The 18,922-nt window shown below is 30.8% G+C and overlaps 1 protein-coding gene across 2 annotated transcripts in view; it reads left to right on the forward strand.

Moving 5' to 3' along the window:
- The window catches only part of LOC145330026 (uncharacterized), a 107,049-nt gene that overhangs the window by 18,623 nt on the left and 69,504 nt on the right, over positions 1-18,922 (forward strand). For both annotated transcript variants that reach the window (XM_080174561.1, XM_080174562.1), the window contains exons 7-9: positions 816-882; positions 3,264-3,337; positions 8,396-8,455. In XM_080174561.1, coding sequence (XP_080030687.1) covers positions 816-882; positions 3,264-3,337; positions 8,396-8,455 — 201 coding nt within the window. The remainder of the gene's footprint in view (positions 1-815; positions 883-3,263; positions 3,338-8,395; positions 8,456-18,922) is intronic.

Below are 18,922 nucleotides of genomic sequence, written 5' to 3' on the forward strand. Positions count from 1 at the left end.
TATCTATCTATCTATCTATCTATCTATCTATCTATCTATCTATCTATCTATCTATCTATCTATCTATCTATCTATCTATCTATCTATCTATCTATCTATCTATCTATCTATCTATCTATCTATCTATCTATCTATCTATCTATCTATCTATCTATCTATCTATCTATCTATCTATCTATCTATCTATCTATCTATCTATCTATCTATCTATCTATCTATCTATCTATCTATCTATCTATCTATCTATCTATCTATCTATCTATCTATCTATCTATCTATCTATCTATCTATCTATCTATCTATCTATCTATCTATCTATCTATCTATCTATCTATCTATCTATCTATCTATCTATCTATCTATCTATCTATCTATCTATCTATCTATCTATCTATCTATCTATCTATCTATCTATCTATCTATCTATCTATCTATCTATCTATCTATCTATCTATCTATCTATCTATCTATCTATCTATCTATCTATCTATCTATCTATCTATCTATCTATCTATCTATCTATCTATCTATCTATCTATCTATCTATCTATCTATCTATCTATCTATCTATCTATCTATCTATCTATCTATCTATCTATCTATCTATCTATCTATCTAACTATCTATCTATCTATCTATCTATCTATCTATCTATCTATCTATCTATCTATCTATCTATCTATCTATCTATCTATCTATCTATCTATCTATCTATCTATCTATCTATATATCTATCTATCTATCTATCTATCTATCTATCTATCTATCTATCTATCTATCTATCTATCTATCTATCTATCTATCTATCTATCTAGGGAGGCTCCCACCTGCTGGTAACTGTCCACATGTATCAACTACATCCAAGCACTGATCAGGTTTTAGGTAAGTCATTTTTTTCTAAACCAGTTAGTAGATACTCTATAACCATGGTATGTTGGTATGTTCGTCTATTCTTAAGCAATGACTTACTTTCTGCTTTAAATAATTGTATAATCTAAATGATGTAACCCGTCAACAGAACTAAGTAACTTTTTTTTCTCTTAATCGATTGTGAAATCATTGAATTAAATGTTAATAAAAAAATATAAACCTTTAATAAAGATTATTTTTTTCTTTACTCTTTTATATTCATTACTTTATTATATAACATATGTTTTTTGTCTAAATCTTTCTTTTGCTTATTTTTTAAAAGAAATAATTAGCTAATTATTAAGAAAAGAGTAAAGTTTTTAAATTAGTCATAATGTTCACTCTATGAACCAAAATTTAACAAAAAAATATTAGCATCACTATTATAAACTAGAATATGTCTAGGTCTTACTTGTAATTAGAATTCTAAAGAACCTATTTAAAAAAATATTCTGGCTCTTTTTTCAATTTGTTATTGATGCCCTTTTTATGGATATACTTATAAGATATTTATGTATATTTATTGTAAATAAGTTATTAGATTAAATTTTTAAATTTATTTTGCTAAATTTTATAATAAGGAACTTTGTCTAAATACTATTTAGCAACAATTTTGAATAAAAGGAATGTTATGAGCTTTTTCTTGAACAACTTTTATGTTAATTTTATCATTATCATTATTTTTTGGGGAGAGTGTGCCTTTTCTAGGGAATTTTTTATCCTGTGAGTGTGTAGACATACCCTTCCTTAAAATAGACAGCTTTTTCTTTGACGTATAAGTCTAGAGGTTTGCGATATCATTTGGTTCGCATAGAAAAACGCACATACGCCCTCACAAAATCCTCCTTTTTGGAACGAATTTAGAATTTACGTGGATATTATGACAGGGGAAAAATTGTCAATTTATGTTGCCATCATAGAATTCATTTATTGGGCAGTTCGTTCATACAGTGCAGTGATTGAGGGGATGGAGTGGAGGGTGTTGATTGGGTGTTTGGTTATTTTAGCACGCTACGAGTTTCAATTTCTTAGAGAACATGAAAATATGGTGTAACATCCAAGTAATAATAAATCCCTTTTTTTGACAAACTTATTTTTCTATTTTCCCTCAAAAAAATGTGCATTTCCTAATGAGTATTTATCAAAAAACTTTTCTCTGCATTTTAATTTGTTTCGTCTTTTCTTTGAAATTCCTTTACAAAAACAAATTGCTCTAGTTTTTTTTTAGTGCAAAGCATCTCTATAGAATTATTACATTGTCTGTCAGTCAATATTCAGTCAATCCCCTGTCAAAAATATTGTTAATATGCCTTTGATAAAATGCAGTCTTAACTTTCTTGATTTTACCATGTAATTTTTTGGATAAAATATTAAATTACTAGCGGCTACGCCCCTAGAGGCCTCTAGTGGCACTTTGAATAGTTTTTTTAAAAAATAATACGGCACCTTGCAATGTTACGTAGGAGTCTCTATTCGAGAAAACAAATTTCGATTTATTGTGATTTCTCTTGGAAGGGTGGTGGTACCCTCCCCCAAAATAGTTATAAACCTTCCCGGGACCTATGAGAAAATACCCTGTTAAGGAGAACCCGATCGGTTTAGAGGTTTGCAAGATACTTCGGTAAAAACACACAAACACACAGACATACAAATAGACAAACAGTCATCCTGGTACTTTAGTATAAGGATATTAAATGTTGAATGAAATAATAGTGGCTACGGCTGACATAATATCAATTTAACGCCATTGTGAAGATATTATGCCTTCATTCTTATGTTGAAACTAAACAAATTTTGATAGGGTCCTTATTTTAAATGGCAGTATGTTTGTCTGTCATTTTTGTACTGAGATATCTCGCTTACTACTAAAGACGCTTCTTAAAATCCAGGGGTAGTTTTTGTTGGAGGTTATTCAGCAAATAAAGAAAATTCGAACGTACCCTTGAGCATATCATTGAACCATAAAATCCCTCTGCCCTCCCCTGCAATAATATTCACATAAAAAAAAACTTTTTTTATTTGATATAGATGTTTTTTATTTATGTCTATATGTGTGTGTGTGTGTGTGTTCTATAAACTAATAAAGTTATTTCAGTCCAAACTGAGTTTATTTCAAAATAGCAAATTTTTAAAAGGTTTTCTTTAATCTTAGGGTTTTTTTTGTGTATCCTTCCAATTTTCTGATACTTGTAACAAAACTTTTTTTCACACATAAAACCGTTACATAACTTTTTTTCCCCATTCATTTAAAGTGATGTCAATTTGAGATAAAATAAAACAATTTGTTGAAAATTGAATAATTTTGTTGTTTTGTGGGGACACGAAAGTAAATCTAATGCCAATTTTGTTTTCAGGCAAGAGTCAGCTTAATCTAATAGACTTTGGCAGCTGCCAGCGAAATTTGACTAGGGGAGGATGTATAACTCAGGTAAATATTATCTACAGGGTGGGTCAGTCTAGAAATTTGACAAGGAGAGGATGTATAACCCATGTAAATATTATCTACAGGGTGGCTCAGTCTAGAAATTTGACTAGGGGAGGATGTATAACTCAGGTAAATATTATCTACAGGGTGGGTCAGTCTAGAAATTTGACTAGGGGAGGATGTATAACTCAGGTAAATATTATCTACAGGGTGGGTCAGTCTAGAAATTTGACTAGGAGAGGATGTATACCTCAGGTAAATATTATCTACAGGGTGGGTCAGTCTAGAAATTTGACTAGGGGAGGATGTATAACCCAGGTAAATATTATCTACAGGTTGGGTCATTTTTTAGACATACAGGGTGTTTCATAAAATTTCCATTATAAAAAGGATGAATTTTTAGGAAAATTTTAAAGAAAGCTCTATATTAATTACAGGGTGACTTGCATTATAAAACTTGCATAATACAGGGTGCTCTAAAAATCCTTTAAAAAGATCATTTAGGCACTGCACTGGATTGAATTAAGTAAGTAAATTTGACTACAAAAGGTAGTATAAAGGTATTTAGGAATAAGTACAAAACTATACAGGGTGACTCAATTTGATGGACGGACGAAATAATTATAGACATTGCTTCACTATTTGGATTAAAACATGATTCTTATGGATGCATTTTAGAATCTTAAGAAATAAGACAATGATAAATAAATTGAAGTACACTCCCCATTAGGATAAGTAAAATTACTGCAGTAGATTAAAATTATTAATAAAGAAGTTCCCAAAGTTTTTAATAAAACCTACCATTAAAACTTTGGGGACTAATATAATCTAAAGTCCAAAGTCTTTTCTGTATTTTAACACTACTGTTTCTATAATTTTAATAAAAACAGTAAAAGAAAATTTAAACAACCTTAATTTAGTAATAAACAGTGTTGTAAAGCAGAGTACTTGAAACACCAACTCAAATTTGCTAGAAAATGTCTAAAACTTGGAAAGCAAAATCATAGATAAACGGATAAATAATAATTAGAGCAAAATGTAACTTTGTTACTGTATGATGAACGGAAAATCTAAATGACTTTTAGAGGAGCTAAAAGCTTTAAACTCTACAGGTTAAAAAATTAATTTATTGACCCCTCAAAAATCAATTATGCTTTATTTGTCGCATCGTATTATAGATCGCTTTCAGCGCATAGAAAAGGATATATTATGATTTTTCATTTAACTATTCATAGAAAATTTACTGTAATACGATTAATGCTTTTTCAGTACGGCTGAAAACCTGTTCTAACCCAGCGGATATTAATCGGTTTAAAAATCATACTTGAGAATAATTAAATCCTGTTATTTTAAATTTTGTCCACAGTTTTTTTAAGCAATATTATTTAGTAGGATATTTACATAACCAGAAAATCTATATTTTGAAAAGTTATATCAAACTGAATAAAAAGCGATTCTAGAAAATTTATATTTTTCTATCTATATATAAATCTTAAAATTTCTGATTAAAATAAACCAAAACATTGCATTTACAACGAAGGTTTTATGTTTATACAAAAAAGCTAAACTTAGACGTCACATCCATTAGACAAAGCTACCCATGAAGAAGAGTGATTTTTTTCTATCCATCAACCAGAGGTGGATTCTCAAAAAAAATTTGCCCCACTAATCGCTTAGTGGGGCAAAATTTTTTCGTGAAAAATCCACCAAATCACATTAAAAATCTACAAAAATTAAACAAAATCATAGAAGGGTTATTAACATAAGATTTTATTCAATTTTTGTAGATTTTTTATGTGATTTTGGAGGATTTTTCACGAAAACAATTTTGCCCCACTAAGCGATTAGTGGGGCAAATGTTTTTTAAGAATCCACCTCAGGTCATTTATTTTAGAAATCACCAACAGACAACAAACATTTTGATTCCCTTGCCTTGAATCAATAACTGTGCATGATATCTATGTGCTTGTTTTTGGGCCAAGGCATTCTCCTAACTCTTAGAATATGAGTCATAGGTGGACATATAAAAGTACTAGAATGTATGTTTTCATTTTATGTTTTATTTCGTTAGTTGAAATGAAGACTTTAAGTTTAACAAATTTAGAATATTCCCTTATTTTGGTTAATTTCTTTTCCAGTCTGGCCTTAAAACCGATTATTATCTGTTGTGTTAGAACCGGTTCTGTCATGTATAGCATCGCATTACGGACAATTTTCCACGATTATTATAAGAAAAATCATAATTCTAATACGAGTGTTGTTACCCCTGGCCTTCGGCCCCTCGGGGGTAATAAAATAGGAATAGATCTTTTAATTTTTCTTTTTAATATCCGCGGAAATCTGTCTATAATACGATGCGATAAACAACTTTTCTGTTTCTCTTTACAAAACATAGCTTTATACTGATTTATACAAGTACAATACCTTCAAAAAAATAGTATCGTAGCTTCTCTATAACTAGGGTAGGTTTTTTTTACCTTTATGTCTGGGAAAATTAAGGAAAAGAAAAATTACTTTTTCTTTTTAGTTTATAACATCTTTTAAAAATAAATAAAATGCTTAATTTTGAAGGTACAAGTTACAATCAACAGACAATTAACTATTTACGCTCCTAACCAAAAGTATATCTAGCCTACTAGCCTAAATTCTATTCTTTTAAGGAGGGGGACATTCAATTGTAGATTTTAGTAGTATTTACATTAAAAATCGTTGCATATATCGATGGTTTGACTTTTAAAATCTATTTATGAAGTCTTGGTTGGTTTTAACCTGCAGTGTCTTCAGTTCCCTAATTTTTAATCAAATTTTTTTTGAGAAAACAATAAGAGTCACTTTGACCTAAAATAGGCATTTGATGTAATATTTATATAAAGTAAAAAATTTTTAAACCATCCCAGGACCTAAATAAAGCTTCCTTAAATTTGAGAAATCAATCAGTTCATTGGTTAGCAAGATCGGAAATACAAATGAAAAACCTAACCAACTATATGTCTATTATCTTCTATTTTATTTTTCTGTATATGATAACTAATGTTAAACGATTGGTCATTCTTTTTGGGGAAGGTTTAAGAGCAGGTTTAATGCTTTTTATAGCCAGGACGTATTTTCTTAAAACAGAATGCAATAAGTCGATATTGTTTGTTGTCGATTATATTTTATTTTATTTATAAATAAAGTTATTGTGTAGATATAATATCAACATAAAAATTATCTTTTTTGTTTATCACTAAATAATAAATTATGAGTCTATGACAATTTAGTTGGTCAAAAATTTTGTCAGATTTAAAAGGGAGATAAAAGTTAATGTTCTACAAGTAAAGTTTTATTTTATGTTTCTACAATAAGGTATTTTATTTATCAGCTATTTTTATTTTTTATATTATTACTGGAATGAGAGGGATTTATATCCACTATTTTTTTTTTTTTTTTGGGGGGGGGGAATTCTAATATTGGTAGTTGAAAAATACTTGTTTAGTTGAGATCCTAAGGATAAGATAAAAAAAACTAAATTACGCCTTTCTTAGAGTAATAATTTTGGAGGCGAGTGTAGAGACTGTTACTTTATGCAATCCAATCATAATAGTTTTTGTAGCAGACAAACAAGCCAACTTATAAATCTTTGGGGACCGGCATAATTTACAGTCAAATATCTCATCCCTCCCAGCATTAGTTAAGTGTAGTATTTGTCGGTATGAAGGAACACTTTCATCTAAGTCAGCAAATCAAAACTGAGATTTAAGGTATGCCAATGCATCCACAAAAATACTACTTCGAATATTTGAATTAGGGTATGGTTTTAAAGATTTATTGTTTTGTACATTTTAGTACATAAACCTTTTTTAAATCTTTTAAATTCTCGACAAAATCCCATATATACTAAATGTATACTGTACAAAATCAGATCCTTAATTAGCCACCCACCAAGCCTTGGTTAGGGTGCTTCATTTAATAATTTGCAGTTCAAATGTTTTATTACTTGATACATTTAGCGGTAGTGATAGGTAACTGAGATTGAAGTTAGCAAGCCAGTAATAAATTTTTCTTTAAAAAGGACAATTATGTCCATATATACCACATCAGAGAAGTTTTATAATAGCCCTTGCTTTCAATTTTTTGATCTATAATAAAATTATTACTACTTTGGATTTTAAAAATTTTGTTGTTACCCAAAGTTTTATAAACATATTTCCTTATTTGTTACCTGCGAACTTTGGTTACTTTCATAAAAATCTTTATTAGTTGGTCTTATCCATTAAGATCCGCGACTTTCACTTTTTTAAGGTTTTTGGGTGATATTTTGTCCAACATTGTGAATATTCTATTCTATAATTTATTTTTCAAAAAACTTATCCCTACCGGGTTTTTGATGAATTGAATTAGTGGGATTAGAAAAAATGTGACCCAAGCACTTTTTCCTTATTTTAACCCTCTTTTTTTTAGTATCGCAGCTACTCTAAAACAGGGGTAAGTTTGTAAAAAATCAGTCGGACAGACAAAGTGAGATGCTTAAAAGTCATGGAAAACTATACAAGAGATTTTAAAGATTGTTAATGTTTCTAAATAGTAACTTCGTACCTATCCTATTATATAAAGTTGTAAGTTTTTTTTGTCTTGAAATTAAGATTTTAATAACTACTGACTTAGAGGTGCCTCTAGAGCCTCAAGATGTTAGGGGCGCAACCACTAGTAGCCTATGAAACATTGAATATTAAACAACCTAATAACAAACATGTTGATTGTAAAACCTTTGTATGGAAGTCTTGACTGTGCATAATTAAAAGTTTTGGAAGCGCTGGAAAGTGTCTTGTGTGACGTCATAAAAATACGTCTAAATCCATCTCTATTTTAGGGATTTCTTCTCCCACTTTTCCTTTCATCTCACATTTTTTAAAGACTATTTTTATGATGTCACAAATGACACGTTCCAGAGCTTCAGAGTTTAGCCATTTATTTACATGTTACCTATTATCTTATTATTGATATCAAGCGCCTGACATAGAGACAGCACGCTTTTTAACTTCTTTATAGTATGTTTAAAATACTTTAATTATATATTTTTAGGCTGGTTTGGGACATGTGATACTTGGTATACTGAACGGACAAAAACATCTTCCATTTAGGGTAAGAATATTTTTATTACGCCTCTAAGAATTGTCCTATCGTTATTAAACTTTGAATGATGATTCCTGCAACAATTAGGTACGATTTGGAAAACTCTATAACCGATGCAGGAAAGTCTGTATGTCCAATTAAAACTTGATTATATCTTACTTTTTTGACAACAAATCTTTTTCATGTGAATTTTGGAACAATGATTCCTAGGAAAACAAGAGAAGCATCTCTATAATCAAGTTTAAGATATATGTATGTCCTGTATTTACTTAACTTTGCAACAAGGAAACAATTTGTCATCTTACAAGTGTTCTTGTTCGTTTGTTCTACCGTTTGATTTGTCATCCTTGTTTTCATATATGTTTCTATTTTTATAAGGTTCATGCGATTATGGAAAATTATAGAAAACAAATCTCCGACCCTTTTGTATATAATCCCAAAAATACAGTTTTTTTGAATCATTTATTTGTGTAAAGACCTCAAAATGTAGCAACTACGAAATTGGACTATAGCAGAATATATCTAATTATTTAGAGGCTTCTATAAGAAGATTTTGCGCATAATAATGGGGAAGGATTAATTTATAGTCCATCCTACTAAAAAACTGGAAGAATAATGTATACTTGACATTAAGTAAGGAAGCTAAGATATATATTTTCATCATTCTATCTCATTGTTTCTTAGATGGACAATCAATAATGTAGGACAATAGCCCACAAGTGAATTTCATACATGTTAAGCTAAATATATTAGTAGGTAAACCATTGTCTCTTAGATGGACAATCAATAATGTAGGACAATAGCCCACAAGTAACTATCATACATATCAAGCCATATTATAAATAGGTTCACCATTGTTTCTTGGATGGACAATCAATATTGTAGGAAAATAGCCTTCGAGTAAATTTCATACATATCAAGCTATATTAATTGGTGTACCATTGTCTCTTAGATGGACAATCAATATTGTAGGACAATAGCCAACAAGTTAATATCATACATATCAAGCTATATTAATTGGTATACCATTGTCTCTTAGATGGACAATCAATAATGTAGGTCAATAGCCCACAAGTTAATATCATATATATCAAGCCATATTAATAGGTTTACCATTGTTTCTTAGATGGACAATCAATAATGTAGGTCAATAGCCCACAAGTTAATATCTTATATATCAAGCCATATTAATAGGTTTACCATTGTTTCTTAGATGGACAATCAATATTGTAGGAAAATAGCCTACGAGTAAATTTCAGACATATGAAGCTATATTAATTGGTATACCATTATCTCTTAGATGGACAATCAATATTGTAGGACAATAGCCCACAAGTTAATATCATACAGATGCAGTGAGTATTGGTGCAAAAAATATGACGTAACAAAAAAATTAGCCAATGAGAGGCCACTATAAATTTTACCATTGGTCAATAACGACCTCTCATTGGCTAATTTTTTTTGTTACGTCATATTTTTTGCACCAATACTCACAGCATCTATCATACATATCAAGCTATATTAATGGGTATACCATTGTTTCTTAGATGGACAATCAATATTGTAGGACAATGGCCCTCAAGTGAATTTCATACATATCAAGGCATATTAGTATGTATACCATTGTTTCTTAGATGGACAATTAATAATGTATGACAAAAGCCCTCAAGTGAATTTCATGCATATTAAGTCATATTAATAGATTTACCATTGTCTCTTAGATAGAGAAGCAATAATGGAGGACAATTATCATCAAACAAATCATATATTTATAATTCTGTGAGATAAAAACTCACAAAACATTATTTCATAACTGTCTATTGTCTCAAAGAAATATGACACATTTATTATGACAAAATCCATAACAAACTATTCAGTTTTGGAGTGGTCATTTTCTTGTGGGTTTTATCCAAGAAGAGAATAACTTTGTCTAAATTGTATTAGTGATGTAATTAAATTATTGGGCGGAGAGGGAGAAAGGGAAGTGGGGAGATGTAAACATAATAATATGTAGTTAGAGTGTTTATGTAAAGTGGAAAAAGCTGTTCTCATATTGGTGGGTTTTTAAAAGTACCTCTAGAGGCTAGGGGTAAATATATATATATTTTTTTGGAGGGGGGATGGGATATATTTTTTTCAGAGGCCATTTTTCTTGGGAGCTTCACACAAAATAGGTTGCTTTACTGTAAAGGAGAACTATACCGGTCCTGAGGTTAGCTACAGACAAAAAATTATTAATGTTAAGCTACATATTTATATAATTGTTGTTTCTTTACTCAAACGTATATAATTACTGTATATATTTTTTGTTTTGTTTTAATGAAGAAACGTACAATAAGATACTGCATTATGGAAGATAAGATTTATCAATCAAATTTGTACAGTTGTACTGTGAACATTAAGGAAGAAGGGAGGGTACTTTTGATACCGACATATGTACAGTGTACTTTCTCATTACCAAATATTGTACAGTGTACTATAATAGTTTTGCTTTATCAATATCGAAATTTGTACAGTGTACTTAAATGAGGATTACTTAATCAATACCGGAATTTGTACAGTGTACTTTTTATTTAAAACAATTTAAAGTCGATGTCTGATTCTTGAAAGCATTAAGTGATACAATACTTACTTAGGATTACACATCCTTTGTCGAAAAGTACTTGTTGGGCCTGATTATGGGCCAAGGAATTCCTTTTCTTTATCACGTGCCAGACTTTGTAGCAGTTGCAAGGACAAAAGGCACAATTTCAAGAATGTATTTATCTTTTGTTGTCTCTGCCCTGATAAATTATACACAATCTTGTGTGCATTTTCTTTCGCATATTTTCACATCTGGAAAAGGTCATATTTGCGAGAAAAAAAAAGATATAATCATACGAAAGTTAGAGAGGTATGCAAAAAATACATACAAACATATTAAAAATTTCTCTAGATACAGGATACTGAATATGAATTAACTTACATTTATGAAGATGTCATGTTTAACATTGTACCAAATCGACCTGAGAATCAATGTTCCAAAAATCAGGGAAAAATACTATCGTATAATGAACTGATCATAAAGGTTGCAATGCTTTATAAATCGTACATAACTGTTCAGAGTTATCCTTTTAAGTTTGAAATCGCAAAGACGATTTTAACATGCCTAAGTATATACATATATGCCTAAAATAATAGATTAATTGACGTCTAATGATGAAAATAAGGCAGAACGCGAAAGGAATAGTTTGTGAGTTTATAATTTACTGAAGTGAATACGCACCTCTCTATAATCTAAATTAAGTATACCTGTGTATTACAGGGAGGCAGAGGATAGTAGACTGTTAATCTTTCTTTAGTACCCAAAGTTTAATAAACATGATCCTTCATTGGTTTCCTGAAAAACTTTGGGTACTTTTACAAAATCATTAAAGGACAGTTCAAACCTTCAATAAGAAGCGTATTGATAATAAGCTAAACGCATTTTCGATGATTCAGTCAGTTATCTGACAGTCTCGTTTGGACGGACGAACGGACCCTAGTTATAGAGTAGCTACGCTACTTATACCAATATATAATAAAAACAGCAGGTCAAGTATATTAATATTATATTATAATGTTATTTTTACATTTATACTTAAACAGTAGCAATAATCATGGACCTAAAGGGATAAGACAATGGCCAATGCTGATGCACACAATAACCCCTTCTGTAGCTTAAACTGTTTGGTTGAAACGTTTAAACACTCAGCTTAATGAATTAACCAATCAAAATTGTTAAGACAAGAAATAAGACAACGTTAATATAAAACTTCGAGGCTAGTGTAATAAACAGTCTATTGTCCCCTCTCTCTCTCTCTCTCTCTCTCTCTCAGCAATAATAATACTAGTGGCTGTGGCTTCCACCTTAGCTTCTAAGAGATTATGAAAATAGCTTCAAGCTATCTAAAACCTAACATTTTTTTAAAGCTTTTGACCGCTAACAATTCTAATTTAGAGGTCCTTTCAACTTGAAGGAACCGTAAAACGGTCATTAAGGCGGGTTAACCCTAATTATAGAATAGTAGCGTTTCTTTTAAAAGGGTCTATCTCCCTAGAGATAAAAAAAACTATATTGGCTAATTTATAAATTGAATAATTACGTAAAGAAGGAAAAAGCAAATTACTGTTTTTTAGTAGTGAAACTACTCTATAATCTTTTGTAATTGACCGTCCAAATTCGCTTATATATATTTTTTTTAAATTAAACCAAGAAAATCAAGTTTATAGTAGCTGATACATTAAAACTTAAGGGATAAGATAATGGCCGACAATCTATGCTATATCTAACAATGATTGTCAAAATTAGACTATTGGTGAAACGTTTGTAATAATAATGGCCGACAATCTATGCTATATCTAACAATGATTGTCAAAATTAGACTATTGGTGAAACGTTTGGACACTCAACCTAATAAACCAACCAATTCAGCCAACAAGTAAGAAAACATTTGGCAAAAACAAAATCCTGTTGCATTTCTACTAGTTGTAAATATCACAGTTCAACAAGTATCGACGGACACATTGAAACACTTTAGTTACAGAGTAGCTTTGCAGTTAAAATTCGCTGCTACTGGATGTACATGTTTGTGTTTTTTCTTAAAAGGAAAAGGATAAAAACAGCTTTTTGTGTGTTTTTATGCATAGAATACTTTGTTTTAGAATAGAAAGGGTTTTATTATTCAAATATTATTATTTTTACCCAAATTATATTCCTGCCTGTGGTACGATATGCATTGTCCCAAAGTCATTATTAGAAACAATAAAAATAAGGTTCCTCAAGAACCTTATATTAATCCCCATATTTTGAAATGCAAAGCTTTTAAAAATACTTTATACAGGATTAAAGTGAATGATCCCTCTGAAGATAATAAGGCGAGGTACAATGCATATCGTAACGAATATTTTAGATCTATAAGACGTGCTAAGAAAATCTACTATCAAAATCAAATTAAGGCGGCGGGAAAGGATGGGCGCAAATTATGGGAAGTTTTCAGGGAGGTATTGGGGGTTAAAAAGCACACCAAGGAAATGGACTATCTTGAAGTTGACAATAATGTTCGTATTACTGATAAGCAAGAAATTGCTAATCATTTTAATACTTTTTTTAGCAACCTTGGTGTCAATTTAACCCCTAATATCCCCACAACTAATAAAAGTTTTCGTGAATTCCTCCCCCCCCGCATAGAAGATAGCATTTTCATTGGTCCACTATCTTTACAAAAAACATTTGAACTTATTACAAGTATTAATCCAAAAAGCAGCAAAGATTATTATGATATTAGTATGAAATTACTTTGTAGAACAGTGGGGCCGATTACGGCCCCGCTGCGGCATATTTATAATTTAAGTATTAGCAGGGGCATCTTTCCTGATCTTATGAAGATCAGTAAAGTTGTCCTTGTTTATAAGAATGGCCCTATCTCACTGGCTGAAGCCTATAGAGGCGTCTCCATGATAGCGTCGTTCTCTAAACCATTGGAACGGTATATTTACAGTTCCATTTATGATTTTCTTGATGAAAGAAATTTTTTCAGCAGCCGCCAATTCGGCTTCCGTAGGAAGTTTAATACTAGTCATAATATCTTAAATTTAATGAATCTTGTTGCGAAGGCCTTCATTGATAATCAAGTGTGCAGTATTGTATTACTTGATATCAAGAAGGCCTTCGACTTAGTGGACCGTGACATCTTACTGGCTAAACTTTATCATTATGGGATAAGGGGAAATATATTAGATTGGTTTCGCAGCTACTTTAGTGGGCGTAAGCAGAAAGTTTTTTTTGGAGGGGTGTACTCCTCCAGCCTGGCTGAGATATTGATTGGCATCTTGCAGGGCAGCTGCCTCGGGGTGTTGATGTTCTTAGTGTTCATCAACGACCTCGAGAGCAGCTGCCGCGATGCCATCTTTAATCTCTTCTGCGACGATACCCTATTATTTTTGCAAAGCGATAATTTTACAAATTTAATACACAAAATAAATGAGGTGCTGCCCAAAGCTAATGACTGGTATGCTGCTAATAGATTAATCATTAATTCTTTAAAAACTAAAATTATTTTATTTAAAACTCCAAGGCAAAACATCTCTGAAAATGAGCTTAATTTAATAAATGAGTTTCCAGTATTCATAAATTCCAACAACTATGGTGAGGATGTGGCTGATAAGATCATTAAGCTAGATAGGGTTGATGAGGATAGTGAGAATGATAATGATAGGTGGGCAAAACACTTAGGCATAAGATTGGATCCTAAACTGAAATTTAATCACCACTGGGGGGAATTACACAAAAGATTACAGCGGGCTATCTTTTCTTTACGTGTCATGAAGCATATTTTAGACATGCAACATCTTAAGATGTTGTATTTTGCTTATATACATAGTTTGATAGAGTATAGTATTATAATTTTTACCGGTGTAACTGACAGTCAATGTAATATCATAAAAAGACTCCAAAAGAAGTGTGTTAGGATAATCACTAGTAGCTCCAGCACTGCTAGCAGTAGCCCTCTTTTTAAACAACTAAGAATTTTACCTTTTAAGGAGCTTAGGGATTATCAAATCATGCTTTTTATGCACAAATATCTGAATGGTCAACAACCAGATATTTTTAATGATACATGGCAGTACAGACACCAGTTACACCGGTACAATACCCGTAATCGGGATGAACTTAATGTAGACAGTACAACAAAAAATTATATTTTTAAGTTACCTTTAATTCAATTTCCCTTAATTTTCAACTCTTTACCTGAAAATCTCAAATCTATTCAAGATTTCAAATTATTTAAAAAAAGAATATTTAACTATCTGTTGAATAGAATTGAATAACTTTTTTTTGTTGTATTAATCTATGGTCTATTGATCTATTAGTATATTTTAATGATTGGCACGTACAGACTGGATTCTTGCTTATATTAATTGTGTTTACTGGCTAAGTTTTTGTGAGTTTTTGTGAGTTTTTGTAAGTTTTTATTAACTATTTTCTATTTTGTAGGATTGCTGGGACTGGATACTTAGCGGGCCGAGGATGAGATGAAGAATTGTTGGTAGGTGGTTCTGCCCCGTCTAGCCCATTGTATATGTTTTCCTTGGAAGGATAAAAAAATAACCTTTTCTGATGAAATTGCATCATTACCTTAATCTTAATCCATCCAGAGAGGATAGTTGCGGGGCACGACGGGGTGGAGCTGCTGCCAAAATTTTTCAACTCATTTATGTCGATATTTTTCTCTTATTAGTCTCAAAATGCTTACTATTCTTAAAGATTTTTACGTACCTAGGTACTTAAGTTATTTTTACTTTTATACTTCTACAAGTTTATTTTTACATACTTAGGTACTATTAAACTTAATTTAATTAGTTTGGCAAGCAATATTAATGCACTAATACGCATTTACGAGAAATTTTGAGAACTTTTGTTGGTTATATTAAGTTTTATTAACTATACCTTCTCCTCGCACGCAAGAATTCTCCTCGAAAATCTTTTTTTCTCCTCGAAAAACTTCTTTATCCTCGAGAATTTCTTCTCCTCGCAATTCTTAATACTCTTAATGTTTTAATATTCTTAATAAGACTTGCGCTAGTTTATTATTCTTATTGGGCTCCTCGGAAAATTGAAAATTGATTGTAAGTTTTCGGAATGAATTATTCTTATGTAGAAGTTTTATTCTTAGAATTTTTTATCCGGAACTACGCTTGTAATATCATAAAAAACGGTTTCGTTCGGCCTGGTGATCGTTCTTTCTCCTGATAACTTTTTTTATTGGTCTTAGGACCAATAAATTGTATTAACCTGTTTTTTTAGTATGCATCTGGTGACGTTTCACGGCGGTAGGGGGATATCCGAAGACGGCGGTTGACCGGGAAAGCTGGGGGTGTAGGGATCTTGCTAAAGGCACAACAGCGGATTTTTTTATTGATTGATAACAGCGAACAATCAAATCAAGTAATAGTTGAGATAATTGGCCAGCGATAGCGCCCTAGCACCATCAAGGGCGTGCACCAGCCTTAGGGCTAAGTTTCTGTACCTGGTTATCTTGACAGGGCATTATTCGCAAAATTGATTATTTAACAATGTTTTTAACAATTATAATGATATATGGATGGGTAATAAAAATAAACCATCATGTTTTTTAAACAATTGTAATTATAAATATATAATATATATGATATTTATTTATTTATGCCCTGATGGCGGAAAATTGTCCAAGATCAGTGGAATGTTGTGGATCTGCGGTTAATAATAAATTTGATTTGATTTGAACTAGTATGCATTGGAGTTTAAGTGGGAGTGAGAGGGGATAGTCGACACTCCATTTTAAATTTTAGTTTTTTTAAAGGACAAAGCAATTTTTCTTAAGTTGATGGAGGTACTCTCCTCCCATAATAAGGAGAAACATGTCGGTACAGCGGTAAACGAGATTCTTTGCCATACATAAACATTCTTTACTTTCATATATGTTGATTAATAAACCTGTAGTGGAATTTTAAAATAATGGTAGAAGAAGAAATATTTTATCAGATATGCATACGAATATTAACAAACTTATTTCAATATTTTATATGTAGAAGTCCCAACGAAAATTAATATATATTTATTCTAAAAAGAACTTAAATACAGGATGTTTCTAAATTGTTCTAATAATTTTCATGCAAAATTCTAACATGACTAAATTAACAATAAGAGCTAGTATGCTAATTCTACACTAGTCTATGTTTCTTCCCTCGTATTTTTTTCCTTTTTTGCTCTTTCTAAAATTGTTGTACAAATAAATAAATTTGTTTTTATTTGATATTGGCTCTACTATACTATTAGATGTATAAGAATAGATATAGAATATATGTAGAAAACAAAATAGATAAAACTGCAATGTCCTGTGACAAATTGGAATTGCATAAATGCTAAAACCTGTTTATGCAATTCCTAATTTCCTTCATTCTTTTATTTATTTTCTGTAGGTACTTAAAAACCGACGAACGACATTAAAGTTTTTTTAATTAGGACTATTTTAAATGTATTTTAATCAGAGATAATGGGTGTTTATTACACTAGTCCCCAAAGTTTTAAAATAACGTTTTCTTATTCGTTAGCTTAACAACTTTGGGGACTTTAACGAATTTTAAATGGTATGTTCATTTATATGGGTGTTAAAACGTTTTGATTACTAATTTTAATATACAGAAGGGGATATTTTGTGTATCATCCTTGGAGATCAATTTATAGGCCATTGTCTTAGCCCTTAAGATCCTATCCATACATTTTTCAAAAATCAAGATTTTCATTCTTAATCTTCCTGAAACTTTGCAATTGCAGGGTTGTTGTTATTTGGGATTATGCATACAGCTCATAGTGACTCTAGCATTAAACTTTATTTAGTAGCGACGATACTTTATGATTTTTGTTGTATGTATGTCGGTCCATCCGTCATTCAGTTTGCCCTTTGTACGTAATTTTCCTGGCCATAATTCATTAGAAAGATTAACTGGCTTTTTTAAAAAAATACTCCTTAATAAGATAATCCAGTATATATACAATTTACTTAATCCGTCCGTATGTCAGTAGTGCTATTAAAATATTTTGTGATTTTCTATTACTTCTCTCTCTTTCTTTTTACTTCTCATTTTTGATAATCACAGAACATCTGCTTTATAACTCACTTTGTCCATTTCCCAATCCAATATTTCTAAGCGCTTTTGTACTTATGGATGGAATCACCCTTGTTTATACTAGCAGAAGGGTTAATAAATCACATACTCGCAGTTTTCAGTTACACAGCTAAGTAAAGTTAGACATTTTTATTCTTTTGTTAGGCCATCTTTTAAACAAACACCAGTTCATCATAATGTTAGGAATAATTTGATCTTGTGCATTTTTAGGCATAACAGAATTGTCCAATCATTATGAAACTTGGTATATTTTCTGATACTTTGATTATCTACAACTTGCAATTTCTACATTTTTTATTTCTCTTCTTTACTTGATCTTTTTCTGCTTCTATCTTTCTTTCTCTGAAGAAACTTAATTTCTTTTTTCTTAGATAAACAAGAACCAACATATTTTCCTTTCTGTGTGTGTGTGTGTTTGAGGGTGTGTGTGAATGTGTTATGTGCACAAAAAATTTTTTATAAATTCACACAAAACTATCTGGTTTTACAAAAATATTTTGACAGGTGTTGTAAGTACCTAATTAAATGGGATATTTAACATGGAAATTTGCTGCCTTTTTGAGCAAATATTGTTTTTAAATCTTTTGAATCGATTAATTAATAATGGCGGTTTCCTATTGATCGTATCTGGACCACAAATATATTTTTGATTCCTACAATTAAAGGTTAGGCGAACCCTGCTGGGGTAGGGCCCAACGGGGGCTTTACTGATCAACCAACCATTATTCAACAGCAAAAACCTGTTAAGTAGCGAAACAACCAAAAATTTGGTGCAAATGTTTGAACAAC

Source organism: Acartia tonsa, chromosome 10 (genome assembly GCF_053477335.1).
Source record: "Acartia tonsa isolate MP-2025a chromosome 10, ASM5347733v1, whole genome shotgun sequence".
Taxonomy (NCBI): Eukaryota; Metazoa; Arthropoda; class Copepoda; order Calanoida; family Acartiidae; genus Acartia; species Acartia tonsa.